We start from the raw sequence: 18035 nt of genomic DNA on the forward strand, positions 1-18035 counted from the left end.
GGGAAACATGATTTTCTAGGTGCAAAGGTATTCATTCCAGTATCTATTATCTCTCCCAGGGCACCTGGGAAGAATCCCACTATTAATTCATATGTGTTGCATATTTACAATAAAATCTGACACAGGCTTTCTGGGAAGGCAATGAGCAGAAACTGGTCTCCTGTAATTCTGTCTTTATAAAATGTCTTACTAAAATTATTAATTCAACAAATTTTATTTGGCAAAATGATGCATCTAAATTAGGTTTTAATACAGCTATTACTATTGGCAGCCATTCATAGATCAAACTTCCAGAAATCTCTATATAAATCCACCTCACCGATACTCATTTTTTAAAACAATCTTCATTAATTATGCCTATTATTTATTGAACTATTCCCTCTGCATTCAAGATCATTATATTTATTCTCCATGAAAAGACTTATGGGAAGAATAGAATAACACAGTTGGAAGGGAACTTGGAGGTTTTCTAGTCCAACCCACTGCTTAGAAAACTACAACTTTTGCAAAATGTTGAATCTTTAGCAGTCAACTTAATGATGAACTTCTGCAGATATTTACATGGCCACCCAGTAGTCAGATTAATGAAAAGAATGTCAGATAATGTCACCTTCAGAAAGCAACTAGGGGACAGACCTATGTATTTATTTCTGTTGATTGTTTCACTTTTTCTGACAAATGTTCTTCTAAGAGCAGTTACACATATACTGTATAATGTGTAACAAATTTAAAACAGCTAAAACAACTAAAACACGCATTAATAAATTCCCACACAAACAATTGGCAAATGGAAAACAGGCCTATTAAAATTTTTAAGATTCCAAAAAATGAATAGCTCCAGCCTACTGAAATCTTGCCTTAATAGGTGACTTTCCAGGAGAAGCCTCCTCATCAGAATAAATTTGGTGATTTCGTTTCTTCAGATTGATCCGACGGTGGCTCTCAGAAGGCAACAAAGACCGGAATGATTGTTCTTCAATCTCATCTTCTGTCATAGACTCATCAAATTTCAGGGAATATTCTGTGGCAACAGAAGTGGAATCTGAACAGATACAATATAAGGGGAAAAAATAAGGAATTCATTACAGAACAAAAAATGCTACAAAATAAGATTATGTTGCAAATATAGAATGAGTAAATACTGACTGAATGGACAGAAATATAGATGTGCCTAACTATCAAAATTCCTGACCTTATTAAGAAAACAATAAACATATACACAGACTATGAACTATTACATAATAGAGCTGTGTAAACTCTTTGAGAGACATGTTTTGGGAAGATTCAAGGTAGCCCTTGAAGTACCAACTTAACTGGAATGAGATGCTCCATTTGCAAGCGATGTGGGTTGTAAAGCGTGATATCACCTAACCTCATTGCTTAGCAACAACAAACCCAGCAGACCTGGTTCTTGTAACCCAGAGATCCCCTAGGTTGTTAAGAGAGGACCGCAGATGTCCTAGGCAAGCAAGCTGAGGAGATGAGAGCTGTTAGAAGGTGCGGGGTGCTGTGGGTGGGTGCTATTGGTGTTATTGGACTATAAATGGGCACTACTGAGTATGGGCAGGTAGGACAGCAGGGGCTCTCGTACTCTGTAGTGGGGCACTTTAGAAAAAAAGTGGGGGCAACAACTTTTAGGAGCAACTTGAAAACTTTCTGCTTTGAATAAAACTTGTTTTGTTAAAAAAGAAAACTTTCTGCTGGCTTTCCCACTGACTTTGCATATTGATCACACTTTGCAGCAACATTGTAATCGCAAGCCACCCACCCAAGAACCCGGATTGCAACAACATGGTTGTGAGCACATTGCAAAGGCTGGAACTCCAAGGATCAATTCTAAGTCCCTCTTCTTCAGCATCCTCATAACTATGAATGATCACTGAACAAGTGGCTGTAACCCAACCCCAACCCTAACCCCTAGTAACTCTTTTCAAACCATTAAAGCTGCTGCAATGTTTCTTGGCTCTCTAGCAGCTACTACCATTTATCTTGCTTGTATCTACAGAAGCCTTTGAAGATATTGGAACAACTTTCAAAGCAGCTGAACCAATCAGAAAAAAAACTATAGTTTCTTAAAAAGACATTGTGCTGAATCATTTTCTCCTAAAGGGTGCATTCAATTCTAGTACATAAATATATAAATAAATGTCCTGCCAAAAGGTGTCAGAACATTCAAAGTTAGGAAACCTCTTTCCAAAATACTTTTTCTTCTTAGAAAGGAAGACAGAAAAAAAATCAGGCTATGAACTAACTTTGCCCTTTTTCAGCTTGTATGCCTTGGGGTAAGAAAATAACTTTTCTATTCCTCAATAATAGCTCTTACTGGAATCTACTGAAAACTAAGTACACTGGTTGTAATATACCTGTTTCCCACCCCAACCTCATTTCCAAGAATCCAATTTCTTGGATATACCAGAGAAAGCAACCAAAAGAATTCTGAACATGCATGTATGATTGTAGAGATTAAATTTACCTTTCTTTTTTCTTAAAAATGATAACTAGCACAAGAAGAAGGGGGACAGTTATTCAGCCAGTAGTGCTAAGAATAAGGAGGATGAAAGCAACAGCAAGCCAGGGACAGTTTGGCAATGATACTATCAGACTGCAAGTTCTGCAGAGTCCAACAGATGGTTACTCAAAAACAAACATATAAAGAAATCAGGATGGTGATGGGTAGGAAATGGGTAGGGAATTATTTTTATATTATTACCATGTAACTCATCAGCAAAACCAGGGGTCTTCAAACTTGACAGCTTTAAGATGTATGGACTTCAACTCCCATAATTTTTCCCCCAGTCATGTTAGCTCTGGAATTCGGGGAGTTGAAGTCCACAAGTCTTAAGCTTGCCAAGTTGGAAGACCCTTGAGCAAAATCATTGACATAGCAGTGGAAAGAACACAACTACGAAGCAAAAATTGAACGAGCATTGCTTTGGTTAAATATTGATCTGAAAACTAACCTCTCTCGTCATGAATAGATGGGATACTGATATTCTGCAGTGAATCATTGATTGCTGTGGGAGCTTCCTCCTCAATGGAACTGCTTGGTTTTTCACGATGAGAAAGTTTCTTGGTTTCCTTAGAAGATGGACTTTCCTGCCGACTGCTGCTACTACTGCATTATAAAAAGGCATATAGGAGTCCTGAATTAATACTGATGTAAGGCACAGAATGAATTTACACAGCTTCATGCAATTGCTCTGTTTATAGTCCCTCATGTGCTAGTCACCTCTCCTTTGGGTTTCTGCAATGTATTCTATATGGGGATGTTGTCCTTGAAAACTATCTGGAAAATTCAACTAATGAAGAATGCAGCAGCATGGGCAGTTGTGTGCGTGCCCCTAGAGTGGAACACATGACATCTGTGCTCCACAAGCTGCATTGGTTACCAGTTTGTTTCTGGCTCCAATTCAAGGTACTGCTTTTTACCTTTAAAGCCCTTCATGGCATGGGACCAAGTTATCTGAGAGGAAACCTCTTCACAATTACATCTGCCTATCCCATAAGATCTGGCACAGAAGGCATGCTATGAGCCTAACTGCTACGGAATTTTATTTGGCAGGTCCCAGGAAAAAGGTCCTCAAAAATTTCTGCATACTATTTTTCAGAAATGTATTCCCCCAATTAGCTAGTATTTCTATTTACGTATTATTTTTAAACTCTGTATACTGCCTCGACTCTTTTGATTTGACAGCCCCATAAATTTAATGAATTGTTAGGGTTATTATTTATAAATATAACAATTGGTTTAAGAATACTTTGAGCTAGTTTGGATTCACAAAAAGAGATACAGATGACTGAAAATACTGTTTGAGAGAAAGAAAACCTCAACCTAGCCATCATTTCCTGAATTAAACCAAACCTTCTTGGTTGAATTTATACTTGATAGATAGTGATTATAAATCTTGTGTCTCACCTCTGATCATGTGCCTTTGATCTTGATGATTCTGAATAGCTATCAAATGCATGCAAACAATGATGCTTTGAGTCATTTGTCTCCTCTCTACCTGATGGTGTGCTGATTGAATCTGCTTTTCTATTAAAGGAAACAGGAAAGTTTGAATTGTTTTAAAAATCACAGCAGCATTTACAGTTGCCTGAGAAATAACTGAATACAAATGCAATATATTAAAGTTAAATAAATGGTAATTTCCAGGGGCGGGATTCTACAGGTTTTCACCTATTCGCTAGAACCACTTGTTAACTTTCTAAGCAGTTGTTGGAAGAAATCTCCTTTTGTTTTTTTTCCACCCTTCTTACATTCTTGGCAGTATGCCTAGACTTAATGTCTCAGAAGGAGGTTTTTTTTTCCTTTGCTGGTACTTTCTTAAAGGGGAAAGGTTGTTTTAAGCTTTTTACCCACTGTTGGGAGGAAATACTTCCATTGGAGTTAGCACTTTGAAGAAATAATTGAATAATGAAGCAGAGCTGCCAGAAAAAAAGCTTTTAATGACAAGGAACCAAGATGAGTGACATTCAGCAAGGCTTCTTGGCTAGCTAGAAAGATTGACATTCAAACGTGAGTTTACATACTATTTTTGAGTTTTGGTCTGAAACTGGTGACCATTCAAAGTTACAATTTCACTGAAAAAAGTGACTTATGACCATTTTTCACACTTACAACCATTGCAGCATCCCCACTGTCATGAGAGGCCAGGCTAGGAGAAGCACCCCTTCATGTGAGTGACGTTGAGATGGCCACACCCACCCAGTCACATGACCAGCAAGCCACGCCCACCAACTAAGCCGCACCCACAGAACCGGTTGTTAAAAAAATTGAAACCTACCCCTGGTAATTTCCAACACAGTATATCTGTACAAGAATCAGCTTTTATTGTTCCTCTTTCTAGCAAGTATAGAAAAACAAGAGAGGATTCCTAAACTAGCAAAGCTCTAAGCGCATCGTTCTGTGCTACTATTTTCTCACAACAGGTGAGGTACTTGATAGGAGAAGTAAGTTTTATGCCAGAGCGCTGTGAAACAGATCTAAATTGGTTGGAAAAACTAAAAGGCTTTTTCTTTCAAAACCAGCATTTGGAGGGAGGAGGGGGAGGCAAGTATGCTCCTATAAATCAAACTGTACTTTAGTACCATCTACATATTGACAATGCTTCATCTGTGGTTATCCCTTCCCTACACACCTGAGGCAAATTTATGAAAACAAAATTACATAGTGAAGTGGCAACTTTCTATGACTGACATTTTCCTACAGACCTATAATAAACAAATCAATGGAATTATCAGGGAAATCTACTATTTACAGATGCTTTGACACGTTTTCCTTATTGAAGTACCTTCATTAAAAATATTACAGCCTCAAATTAAATTTCTACATAAAATACCTGTTCATATTGTGAAGTTTTAATCGCTTTAAGGAAGCTGAACCCTGCTTCCATTCTTGGTCAAATAATGTGGTAACTGGAGCTGCAGTAGTACCAACTGCATCAGAGATCTGGAAACGTGCACGTTCTGTCATCTAATAAAAAGCAGAGCAAAATACATTTTTCAAATGTATCAATGAACTTATGCGCTAAGAAGCAACAGAAAAGAACTCACTTCACGTATCTGACGAGCAGTATCTGCAGTCAACAGGGCTGTCTCCAGCTGATGAGTTGCAATCTTAGATGTGGTGTCCTGTAGAGTCTCAGCTGCCTCCTGATGTGATTGTGCCAACTGATGTAATGATTCTGCATGGGCCTATACATGGAGATACAAGTTTGGTTTTGAAATCTATTTACTTTTATTAAAAGTGTAGCTGTGCTTTGACCTTAACATGAACATGAAATTCATTCTAATTGACTTAGGGGAGGGATTATTTCCTTAATAACAAAAATTATTTCATGTTACTGATAGGAAATGTAATTTTAAATCACAGTTCTATAAATGAAGTGTTATGAATGTTCTTTAAGTATGTTGGTTCTAAGCTGTAAGTGGTTCAAAAACAAATAAAACCATCACGCTGCAACCCTGATTCTTGAACAAGGGAAGTTCTAATAATTTAGAGAAATACTGGCAAAATACACCACTTTGTGAAGAAATGCTTTTGCTAATCACTAATGTGTCACATCACTAACACAATGTTTCAATATATCAATATACTGCCTATCATTTTTAACTACCATTCATTGCTATCACCAGCCATTTCTCTGTGGAAAAGGTTTCTATTTTTGTTTTGTTTTTTTCAAGCGTAATGAAGTTTAAAATGCTTCATTACCTGAGCTGCTTTTTGTTTTGCCTCTTCCAGATTCCTTTGATTTTCCAACATTTCTTGCTCTGCCTTGAGCTTTAGAAGAGCCAAGTCCCTCTCATGTCTCTGCTGCTGGGACTACAGGTGAAAATTTACTTATTATTTATTCACTTACATTCTTCCTTTTTATAGAATTATGCAAAAGGATTGTACAATTTTCCATTATTTAAAAACAGTAATGGCTCATTAACTTAATTCTAAATGGTTTTAATTTAGTAGCTGAAATATATCAGATATTTAATTATAATTATAAAATACAATGAAATAATTATAAAATAATTTGCTTTAATATTTCAGCATCTGCTCCTACTTTAATACATTTTAGTACCAATTTCATAATGAATAATCTATGTAATTAATTGGATTTATATAGCTGCCCATCTCACAATAGTAACTCTGGATGGTTGTACATGTATTAAAATACAAAAAACACAGTATACAACAATCCCTGGTCCTCAAGGATAAAACAGAAAATATAATTAACATATCTTTTAAATTAGAATGCCAGGCATGACTGAAAATTGTAACTATAACCTTTTTTTAAAGGAAAATTAGATTTCAAAAATACACAATTACTGGAATAAAGATCGCAGAATTATTGTTGCTTTACAGAATGTCTACCTTGGGTACTCTCCCACCCCTACTGTAACTCTTCTAATCCTCTACAGAGATACTTTAGAGTGAGGGCCAAAGCCAATAGAAGGAAAAAATAATGGTTACTTTTACAGTTATTAATAGAAACTTTTCTTACATAGAGTGAAAAGTTTGAGAACTGAAGTTCCCAAGAGATAAAAAACTGAAAATACATACTAAATATTTTAAGGGATTTCAGATTCATTAATCTTACCTTTAATATTAGAGCCAGAGAAACACTTTCCTGCTGTGCAAGTGATATCCCTCGCACACGTTCTATATCAGAGAGTTGGTGTACTGACTCTTCAATAGTGCTTAGGTAGTTAAGTTCTGCAGACAAACGATGCTGGAGACCAGCAGGTGAGAAGCGCATGGAACCTGTAAAATCAGTACACAACTTAGGAAACAACGACATTTATATGCTCAAATCACCACAAAATATATCAAATATAGCATAATTTTTCCATTCTTTGCCAGCTCACCATTCGGAATATTGGCTCCAGTCCTGTTGTTTCCAATACCCAAGTCAGAGAAGTCAGGATTTAGCTTAGATCCAGAAGCTATGTTTCTAGAAGAATTTAAAGATCTAAGTTTTTCTGCTGTATTTCCTACAGGATCCATTTTTTTCTGTATGTTTGAAGACTGAGGAGAGCTTATTGTTCTTGGTGATCTAACTTTATCTGGGAGACTAAAGAAACAAAAATTATTTAGAAAAACTATTTACCTTTAAAAACATAAAGCAGCAGTTTAAAATTATAGCTTAAAAGTATTTTCTATTTAAAGAAGAACTAGTGATATTAAAAATTGCAAACTTAATTTGTGCCTTTTCATCAGTAGGATATATTTTCATACACTGGGACAGAATGAGAAAACATATTTCAAATACATTTGACTGTTGTTTCCAGCTCTACAATCAACATGTTTTTATACTAAAAAGAATAAAAACTTTGAAAATCCTCTTGTATTTTTGTAAGTTATTAAAAATGAATCATTTTCATAAAGTCTTTGATGTGTGAGCTGACATTATCTTTGAAGGATTGGTTATGTTAGATTTCTTATATTATTTTATGATATCTACAGTGGATGTTTTATCATTTATATTGATGGATGTTGTACACTGCAAAAGTGTTTTTAATTAGAAGGGAGTAAATACTGATCAATCAACCAAGTAAATGCAGAATTCTACACTCAGAGCACGGCCCCTTAATCCACATTAAACTTATGTGACCATTTTGAAAACTGACAAAAGGAAAGGAAATGTAAATTATGTGTTATGTTCCAAGAACATTGATTCCTACTTTATATATAAATAAAATATACCAATATAACAGTAATATGCTGTTGTACTACTACAATATTTTACCTGAATTATAAACTATGCTATAGAGTTTAAAATCAGAGTTGGCAATAGGATTTTACCTCCTTAATGAGTGACCAGATAGTTCCTCTGCAGTACTGTCAGAATCTGGGTTCACTTCTTGTTCTCTGTTAGACACTGCGTTACTAGATAGTAAGTGTTTTGCTTGTTCCAAACCATAGTCTGATCCTAAGGATGCTTTGCTTTTTTCCCAGAGAGAGTCATTTGGAAATCCATTTAATGATTCTGTCTCTGTAACGTATTTTAGAAAACCATGTTTAAAAATAAATACAAAAAATAAGAATTCCCCCACCAACTGATAAACTCAGTGAATGTTTTTAGATTAAAAATCATAATATTTTAAACTGGAACTAAGGTGGTACAGTACATATCAGTATCTGAGAGTTATGCCATTCTCCCATTAAATCCCATTCATAAAATTTCCTTGATTATCTTGAACTAATCATTCTACATTTAACCTATTTTATGCCATGCAAGAATAAAAACTAAGCAGAGAGACGAAGAGATTAGATTTGAATAATTGCTAGGGAGAAACAACAATATTTGGCAAGAAAGAGGAAGTCTGAAAGAAATAATGCCACTATCTATATTTACAGGTAGTCTTTGACTTACGACTGCAATTGAGACTGAAATTTTAGTTGCTAAGCAATGTAATTGTAAAGCAAGCCAATCTGAGATCACATTGCTTAGTGGCCACAATGCCAGTAATCCCTGTGGCCATCATTAAGCAAATTTTACCAGGCATTAGCCAAAAATTCACCCAAATTCAAGCTATTCTGAGCTTGATCCTCCACAACCCTGAGCCTCAGTAAGGTAAGGGACTCCTCCCATCTACTTTCCCCAATCTTTGCAGTTTTGGCACTCCTGCACCCGTTTGTGGAGTGCCCAACAGCCCCAGGACTATGTGGCTTTGGGGCTTCTTGCCATGCCCTAGGAAGCTGCAACCTTAACAGACCCAGTTGCTCTTGCTACCCTGCACTCCAAGACCCTTGCCGCCTTGTGCTCTGCTGCCATCTTCTTGTTCTTGCTGAGGGTGAGGTGTGCCCAGCCTAGCTGTTGCACATATGGGGCTGATTTGTGCAAAAGGGAAAAAAACACAAAGCAGCCTGAAGGAGCCAGAGCATACCAAAATATCCTTTTGCACCATGCTCCTGGGCCGTATGGGCTGGCTTGCTTTTTTTTTTTTTTTTTTTTTGGGGGGGCATCACAAAGCCAGCCCCATCAGGTGCAGGAAGATGGCACAAAGGAATGCTTTGATGCACTCTGCCTCAAAGAGGGGCTGTTCTATGCTTCCCCCACCCCTGCTTTTTTTTTTTTTTTGCAGCACAAAGCCAGACTCATATGGCCTGGAAACTAGACCAGACATATTTCATTAGAAGCATAAGCAAGAAGATGGCAGAAAAGGTCAGTTGGGGCTGTAAAGTGCAGGGTAGCATGGAGGCAAAAAAGGCCAAGTGGGTGGAGATAGGTGAGTGGGAGGAATTGGCACACCCTTGCAGTTGTTAAGTACAAGTGAGCTGTCATGTGCCTGCTACAACAGCCATAGCTTTGGGCATGGATCATATGACTCTTTGTTCAACATCATGATAACTTTGAAAGATTGCGGAACAAATTGTCCTATGTTGAGGGCCTACCTGTATTTGTACCAGATTATGGTTCAAGTCATAGTAAAAGTCTTCATGCAACAACAAATAAAAAAGTAAAATTTAACAATATATTTTACCCAACCTCTGATTGCTTATGATGATTTTAGTAATCACCATCACCTCTCAATTTTATTTTGAGATAAAATTTTATTTTGAGATAAAATGTGGTAGGATTCTTAACCAAATAATAAAATTACCTAATTAAGGGTTTCTTACTATTTTACTTAGATTAATCTCTGTAATTGGTACTGGCCTGAAAGTCTTTTTGATGTATGTATATTGTGATGAACTGGTGAACTAGGTAGCAAACTTATCTTTGTAATAAACAAGCAGTTGAAAAGCTCTTACTTTCTTTTCTTCCTCTTCTTTTAGAAGATGCGGATGCACGAGAAGAACCTGAAGATAGTGGTCCTGAGGAATGATGGGTTAATTCCATAGTTTGGTGATCATAAGGCAATTTTTTACTGGTAAGCTCTCCTTTCAGGCTGGTGCTACTTGTGGCACTGCCAATACAAGCATGGAATTACACATTGTCAATATTTTTTATCTCTATCAATCATATCACAATGAAATCCATCTAGTTTTGTGAATAAACATAATTATGGCTAATTGGTTCCGTTATACAGGAATTTTCAAACTCTTTGATACTGTAACCTCCTAAAATGGTAAGTTAATTTATGCAATCTTCACCATGAATAAAACTAATGTTTTAATTGGGGTTAGAGTTTAATAAGAAATAAATGTACCAGTTACTTCCATCTGTTAAATTCAAAATATATCTATTGAACTTTGCAATAAAAATGTATTAAAAGTATTAATTGTATACATTAGAATTTTACAATAAAATTTAAAACCCATGTTTCAAAAATAACTATTTTGTGCTTCTTTTTCCTGACATCTTACAAAACATTAGCAGGATGTAAGTTGCTTTTGATTCCCCGTCTCCTAGTTTAGCTATACTGGAATAACAATCATAGTCCATCATTTCTTCATGCTAGCCTGTTGCTTTGTGTTTATAAAAGCCTCTCCTTACAACATCTTCTTAACCATAGCCTCATAGTCCTGCTTCTGTCTCTCCATATTTATTACAGTAAGTGTCAGGTCAAGATGATCAGTTTTTCACAGCAGCTTTTATGTTCTCTGAATACGATCATTCCTTTGTTAAAAGGCAAACCCAATATGATAAAAAAACAAAGAATATTGAGAGGTCTGAAACCTAGAGGTTGCTTTTCCCTCAGTATAATTTTCAAATCAGTAAAGTGGATTTATTTATGTAGCGTATGGCATATTGTATATGAACTAGCAATATATATTAATATTTCACCTAGATTAGTAAAACACAATAAAATACAAATGTTAAAAAGATCCATGTTTAAATAAAATGTCTAGGCCATATAATCATTGAGGCACAACATTGTTTATATTTAAAAAAATCAGATAATGGACTGGTATATACCCACAGGTTGCAGCCAGTCAAGATGTGATCTTGAATTTGATGTGGGACCCCACAGTCATGCTGAGGGGAGGATACTGTGCCCTGAGTTCCAGCAGATGCTGTTTGCACACTTCAGAAAAAAATGCTTTCTGCTGATCTTCATTATCTTGTGGTTTCCAGGCCTTTATAAATTAATATTTAAAATCCCTTGCAATATCATGCCAAATATTTTAACTGCTTTTAAAATATAAAAATTAGGAATATTATACTGTTTCAGAAACTGTTCAAGATAAAAAGTACTGCATGCTTTAATTGGTAGAAAGCATGCACTAGTTTTTTATTGTTGCTGTAAGTGTGAGTTCTTATGCTTCAGCATATTTAAAAAGGTTTTTATACTGGAATTTCATAATGCCATATTTATATAAATTGTACACAAATAGGCCTCCACTTACCACCACAATTGGGCCTGAAATCTTGGTCATTGAGTGAAATGGTAATTAAATATAACCACTCTGCTTAATGATTGCAATTTCAGATTCCTCAGATGTGGTCATTAAGAGATGACATGGGTTGTTAAGCAGAGCATCAGGGAGAGGACTGTGACTTCCAGGACATGATACGGCAGGGAGATGGCACAGGCTGCTCACCATTTTCAGAAAGTCTGGACCCTCTCCTCACCCCATTGGCAAGAACAATCATGAGACTGCTGTGTTCACTACCTATCCTTTCAGAGGTGCTATTCAGCCAGTTCTCATCTACTCGGGCGAACCGGTAGCAAGAATTTGGCGTGGGTCACCGAACTGGTAGCAATATCTAGCTGGCCACGACCCAACCCGGTCACCCAGTTTCCGCTCACTTGCTTGCCCCGCCCACCCGATGCTCGCTGCCCCAGTTTAAAGGAGGATTGCTTCCCCGCCCTAGCCATGCATTTTCAAGCAGCCACTTGAAAACACATGACTGTGGGCGGAGCAGTGGTCCATTAACCTACAAAACTGTTCCAAGGCTGAATTCTTCATGGACAGTAGAAGTATGGCTTCCCCTTGTGGGTAAAGTGCCTGGAGCGAGGGGGTGGGGGGGGAATCCAGCCATGGGGAAGTTTGCAGGAGCTTCAAATGCAAGTCTGTTTACCTGCAGAACTTCTCTAATGCTGGATTCACTTCCCCTTGTGAGTAAAGTGCCTGGAATGAGAGGGAATGAAGGCTGACAGGTGTGTGTGTGTGTGTGTGTGTGTGTGTGTGTGAGAGAGAGAGAGAGAGAGAGAGAGAGAGAGAGAGAGAAAGAAAGAAAGAAAGAAAGAAAGAAAGAAAGAAAGAAAGAAAGAAAGAAAGAAAGAAAGAAAGAAAGAAAGAAAGAAGAGGGAGAGAAAGAAAGAGGAAGAAAGAGAAAGAAAGAAAGAAAAATGGGGAGAGAGAGAGTGTGGTGCGTGTGTGAGAGAGAGAGAAAGAAAGGGAGAGAAAGACAGAAAGAGACAAAGAAAGAGAAGGAAAGAAAAAAAATAGGAAGGGAGAGAGAGACAGAGAAAACTCTTGTGCTATTATTTTTAATTGTTCCATTATTTATCATGTGTTAATATTTTATGTTAATATTTACCTACACCTAGAATGATTCTACTGCCTTTCTTTTACCCAGGGCTACCACATATTTTTCAGGGTTTACATGCATTCAGTGTCAATAGTCCAGAGCATAAAATACACATGTGTTTAACAAGAGTTGAAAGGGACCTTGGAGGTCTTCTAGTCCAACCCCCTGCTCAGGCAGGAAAACTGAGGATGCCAAACTCTGAGTAGAGGTCCTGGGAAAGGTGTCAGAATAACACTTAGAAGGGACCTTGGGGGGAACCCTATAGCATTTCAGAGAAATGGCTGTCCAGTCTTGTTAAAAACTTCCAGTGATTGATCATCCAGAACTTCTGGGGACAAGCAGGTCCACTGGTTAATTGTTCTCACTGTCAGAAAGCTTCTCCTTAGTTTTAGGTTGCTTCTCTCTTTGTTCAGTTTCCATCCATTGCTTCTTGTTTGCCTCCTGGTGCTTTGGAAAATACATTCCCCCCCCTTTCTTTGTGGCAGCCCCTTAAAAGCCTGTTGCCTATCACACTCTTGAGTAAAGCATGTGAGCCATTTCCTCCTTTCAGTGGTCCATGAAAGTACATCTATAGTATGCAGATAATAAAGTCAAAACAGGTGAACAACATTTTTACAGAACTATAGATAAGTTGGGGCTGGGTGTGACAAGGAATGGCTGGGAGGGGAGGGGCCAGGTGAGGCACCCCTTGATGTGAGTGACATTGAGTTGGCCACGCCCACCCAGTCACATGACCACCAAGCCACGCCCACAGAACCGGTAGTAAAAAAAAAAGAATTCCACCACTGTATCCTTCCATCTGCCCACCATCACAACTGATGAAGCTTCTTGGATTAGAAGTGAAATATTTTCTTCTTCTTCCTCAAGGGGGGGAAAACACAATCCAGTTGCCTCTGAGCCAAAAAAAACTATCTTTGAGACAGCTATGACTTGGATTACTGAGAATCTCCACAGACATTCGCTGTGTTCACTATCATTCCCATTGGATTTGAGGCCCATTCCTTCAGTGTGCAGAAAGATTTCCTCTCCCTGCACAGAGAGGAGGAGAAATCCCTTGGTGCACTAGGAGAACTGATCTCAAATCCTACGTCCCCTCCACTTGAAAACTCCCCTGCCTGCTTCTCCCCTAGTTTTCTGGGGAAGCTGGCAGACAAGACTGGAAGTGGTGGTCACGTGATTGCCAGACATTGGAAACTCACTGCCAGGTGTCCCAAATATGATCTTGTGACCCAAGAGTGTGGGTAGCACAAGGTTTTATGATAGCCAGAAGTGCTTTATGAGCTGTAAAGCATCCATTCCAAGGCAGTCATTATTGTGAAATGGTTGTTAACAAACTGGTTGTAAGTCGAGGTCTACCTGTAATAGAAGTTAGCAGTCCTAATTTATAACATTCTGTCATGGCCCTGTCGGAATTTGATTCGGACGGGGAAGCCAAGCAGCTGACAGGGAGTGGGAGTGTGGCTCTGTTGGTTGTGGAAGAAACTGGGGAAGGGTACAGCCTGGCTGGGCAGAGCAGGGGAGAGGTAGAGCAAGGCAGAGGGAATTTGGAGGAAGACCCAGGCCCACCCTCTCTTCATCCTAGGGCATGCAGGGAGGAATGGAGAAGGGAGCAATATGAGTTGCGTGGCTTATGGGGGAGGAAAGGGCTGATTCCCTTCAGTAGATGCAGTTGGGAACACAGCGTTTAAAAAGAGGAGTTGCGCACAGCCAGCAAATGGTGAATTATCTGGTATTGTCAGAGGCTTATCTGGGTTCCTGGCATCTTCCCAACTGTGTGTGTTTTGATGAACTTTCAAGTCTGCAATTCCTTCTCCTGCCCTGTCAAATTAATTACTGCAGCCCGTTTGTGTGGATTTTTATTTACAGTTTGTATGTACTTTGTTTTCCGACTGAATTTCCTCCACTATTCTTGGGAGAGTTTATTCTCCAGCCAAAGGTAACCTGGACATTGGGAGCAAAATTGGAGGTACTAAAGGGACTTTTCTTGCTTATGTAACTGTGTTGTGTTTGTGCCATGCCCCAGGTCATCACAAATTCTAACAAAAATGTTGGAATACTAAAATTTTAAAGCTGAGAAGTCAGAATTTTCAGATAGCAATTTGTATCATTAAAGAAAACTAGACTATTAAGACATTATTATAATTCTTCTTCTTCTTCTTTTTCTTCAGCGTTTGTCTCGCGCTCTGGCGAGGTCCGCTAATGTCCTTGAGTACTGCTTCCACACCTCTCTGTCTGCCACGTATGTCGGGTCTGCCTTCGCGATCTCTAGATCGGCCTTGATCGTGTTAAGACATTATTATAATTATACAATAATTATACAATTACATATATAACCACATATTATTCAATTAAAATAATTTTTCACCTCTTATTTTATAGCTTCATCATGCATTTGAAAAAAATCTACCTGTGCTCAGGTGTAGACTTTTTGTCCACTGATGAGATGAAATCATCCTCATAGGAAGCAATACTATCTGGAGAGCTCATGGCAGGAAGTAAAGGTCTATGTGTTGATGATCCCTGTCCTGCATGTTCTTCAGATTCTGGCAGAAGGAGGAAAGTGAAAATGAAATACAATCAATATTTCAAAAGAATTTATATTTCAACAAAGGTTTAACACAGAGTATGCAAATGGGTAAAATGATCATGACTCAAAGACCAATTATACAAAACAACTTGGAAAATTCTAAATAGCTATACATAGAACTAAGAAAATATATTCTTTCCCTAGCAATGCAAAGAGGTGGAACTTTTTAACAAAAGATTGACTTCATTGCAAAAAAGTATAGCAGCCGACATTTCCAAAACAAATTTAAAATCTTATACCTATAAGCAGATACCAGCAAAAGTAGACATACATATAGAACACAGGATTTCAAGAAATATTCATTCAATTATTTACCTAACAAAATATCAGAGATATCAAAAGGTTTGTATTTGCTTACCTTTCCCACACAAATGAAAAGATTTTGTAAAGATGTTGATCACACTATGCGGACTTCCCTTGACAAGTTCTTCCCATGGTTTTGGACCATTCCTAATCTGTGTGAAAATAGGTAAATAATTTTCTGCCTCCTTCTGAAATTCTTTTATGGTTTCAAAACCAGTTTTATCTGCAACACAGAACTCTTTTTCGTTTAATGCCTCAGCAACCTTCAAAGATGGATTATAAGGCTTTTCACCTTCTTCCTCAGAGAGAAGACCATCGCTGAGTAGACCTTCACTTATGGAATCCGCACTATCATTCGGAACAGCAGGTTTGTTTTCAGGCCCAGCAGAGCATGTTTGCTTTTGAGACAGATTTCCTAATATTTCTTCAGGTATATTATTGCCTGGAAGACCAACAGCACCTGTATGAGGACTAATAGACTCTGGGAGTTTTTTAAACTCATTAAGATTTTCCATTCCAGGAGGGTTATCATCAAAAGTTGTATGCGAATTGCAGGTTGCCAACATTTTCTGAAGCCTGGCTGAAAAGACATCATCTTCTCTCACAGGAGGGCTGCTGGCTTTTGCCCAGCAGGTATCACCTTGATCCAACAAGTCATGTTCAGTATGCCACGCTGCTTCATAGTTAATGCCAGCCCCAGCTAATTTTTTGGCTTCGCTTTCAATTCTGTTTGAAAGAGAGGCTGCAGTTGCCTTTAGGGCTTCAATACGGTCCAATTTATGTTTATAATGATTAATGGTGGGTTGTACAGCAGATAACATAAATGGCTGAGGAGTTGAAGACATGGATCCCATAGCTGTGTTATGGCTCCTTCTGCTTGATGTTACAGATTCAAAATCCTTTTGCAAGATACCCATGTTATCCAAAGATAAAAGCTGAGAGAAAAAAGCTCCATTCAAAACAGATTTTGAGCTAGGAAACTGTGCTATTGAACTCAGCTTCTCTGGATGAATTCTTAAAGGCTCCAGTGTATTATCTCTGTAAATAATCCATTGAATTGTCATCAGTTTACAGCAATAAAGTTTAAACATTTAATTATAAAATAATCACCTGTACTAAGAATTGATAAACTTATGGTGGCCAAGGATAGAAGTATTTTGGATGATTGACTTCAGGGAAGAGGGCAATGAAATTTATGTGGTTTGTTGATTAATTGTTCTTTTGGCAAGGAAGTTCCTTGATTTTTTAAAATTGGATTTGGTTTTTATTGACACTCTATTTTTCACTTATCTAAACTGTAAAGATTCTCAAATAGACTTGTGGATTACTGGGTTCTTCAGCCTACCCACTCAACTTAACTAAACACTCCATCTACCATCAAGACTGCTAACAGTCCATGCATGAATTTAACATTTAAATACAGTTTAACAACAGTCGAGCATATAATCGTTAAACATATTACTGGCTCCAAATTTGAATATTTTAAAGTGAATCTGAATTCTTCATACAATATAATCTTGCACTTTTCATTTGCATTCCTGAAGAATCTTGGTACAGACATAGCTTTGAATATACAAAAATAATTCTATTTCACTTCTAATTACCTATGAAGTGGCATCTTGCTTTTCATGACATATTTAAGAATTTTATGAGCACTGAACTTAGTAAATATATTTTCAAGATTTGGAAAAATATTTCATTATTCTCAGCTGCTATAAAAGCTGTATAGCTAAATCATATATAAAACCATTGTCTCTGGTATTTAGTGTGTTCTACTTTCTAAGCCCTGAATGCATACTTTACCTTACAAGAGGATGAGGAGGCTCAGAGAGAGACATATCACTACTGGATGATGCACTAACAGGACGCTCCTGAGCCTTGTTCTCTTTATCAGATTCTCCAGATGGTTGATATCCTGGTTTGGACTGGGAAGAAAAATTGACATTTTTTAATAAAATTAAGTACAAATTGAATCAATACTTATACTTTCCCATGACTTTCATGACTAATTAAGGATTTGAATATGGATCTTTTCAACACTAATTAAATAAAGTAACAGCTATATAACGACTCAGATAAATAGCCAAGGCTTATACCCCATGAGTGTTATAGCTGCATAATCAAGTTTCCACGGACATGATGGTTTCCTAAATATGTTCAGCTAAACACATCCAGAATGAATCTTCAGGTCTTTCTTTAGTGTAGAAGGAGCAGAAGCAACTAGG

At 37.5% G+C, this 18035-nt stretch overlaps 1 protein-coding gene across 3 annotated transcripts in view; it reads right to left on the reverse strand.

Moving 5' to 3' along the window:
- Positions 1-18035, reverse strand: part of CEP350 (centrosomal protein 350) — a 91920-nt gene that overhangs the window by 34920 nt on the left and 38965 nt on the right. For all 3 annotated transcript variants that reach the window (XM_087930450.1, XM_087930451.1, XM_087930449.1), the window contains exons 11-23: positions 17614-17735; positions 15866-16848; positions 15328-15463; positions 10253-10407; positions 8300-8489; positions 7363-7568; positions 7095-7258; positions 6215-6325; positions 5557-5697; positions 5343-5476; positions 3917-4036; positions 2961-3115; positions 858-1042 (exon numbers count right to left, since the gene is read on the reverse strand). In XM_087930450.1, the coding sequence (XP_087786576.1) occupies positions 858-1042; positions 2961-3115; positions 3917-4036; positions 5343-5476; positions 5557-5697; positions 6215-6325; positions 7095-7258; positions 7363-7568; positions 8300-8489; positions 10253-10407; positions 15328-15463; positions 15866-16848; positions 17614-17735 (2802 nt within the window). The remainder of the gene's footprint in view (positions 1-857; positions 1043-2960; positions 3116-3916; positions 4037-5342; positions 5477-5556; positions 5698-6214; positions 6326-7094; positions 7259-7362; positions 7569-8299; positions 8490-10252; positions 10408-15327; positions 15464-15865; positions 16849-17613; positions 17736-18035) is intronic.

Source organism: Pseudonaja textilis, chromosome 3, assembly GCF_049901715.1.
Source record: "Pseudonaja textilis isolate UNSWEBS1 chromosome 3, rPseTex1.2, whole genome shotgun sequence".
In the NCBI taxonomy this organism is placed as follows: domain Eukaryota; kingdom Metazoa; phylum Chordata; class Lepidosauria; order Squamata; family Elapidae; genus Pseudonaja; species Pseudonaja textilis.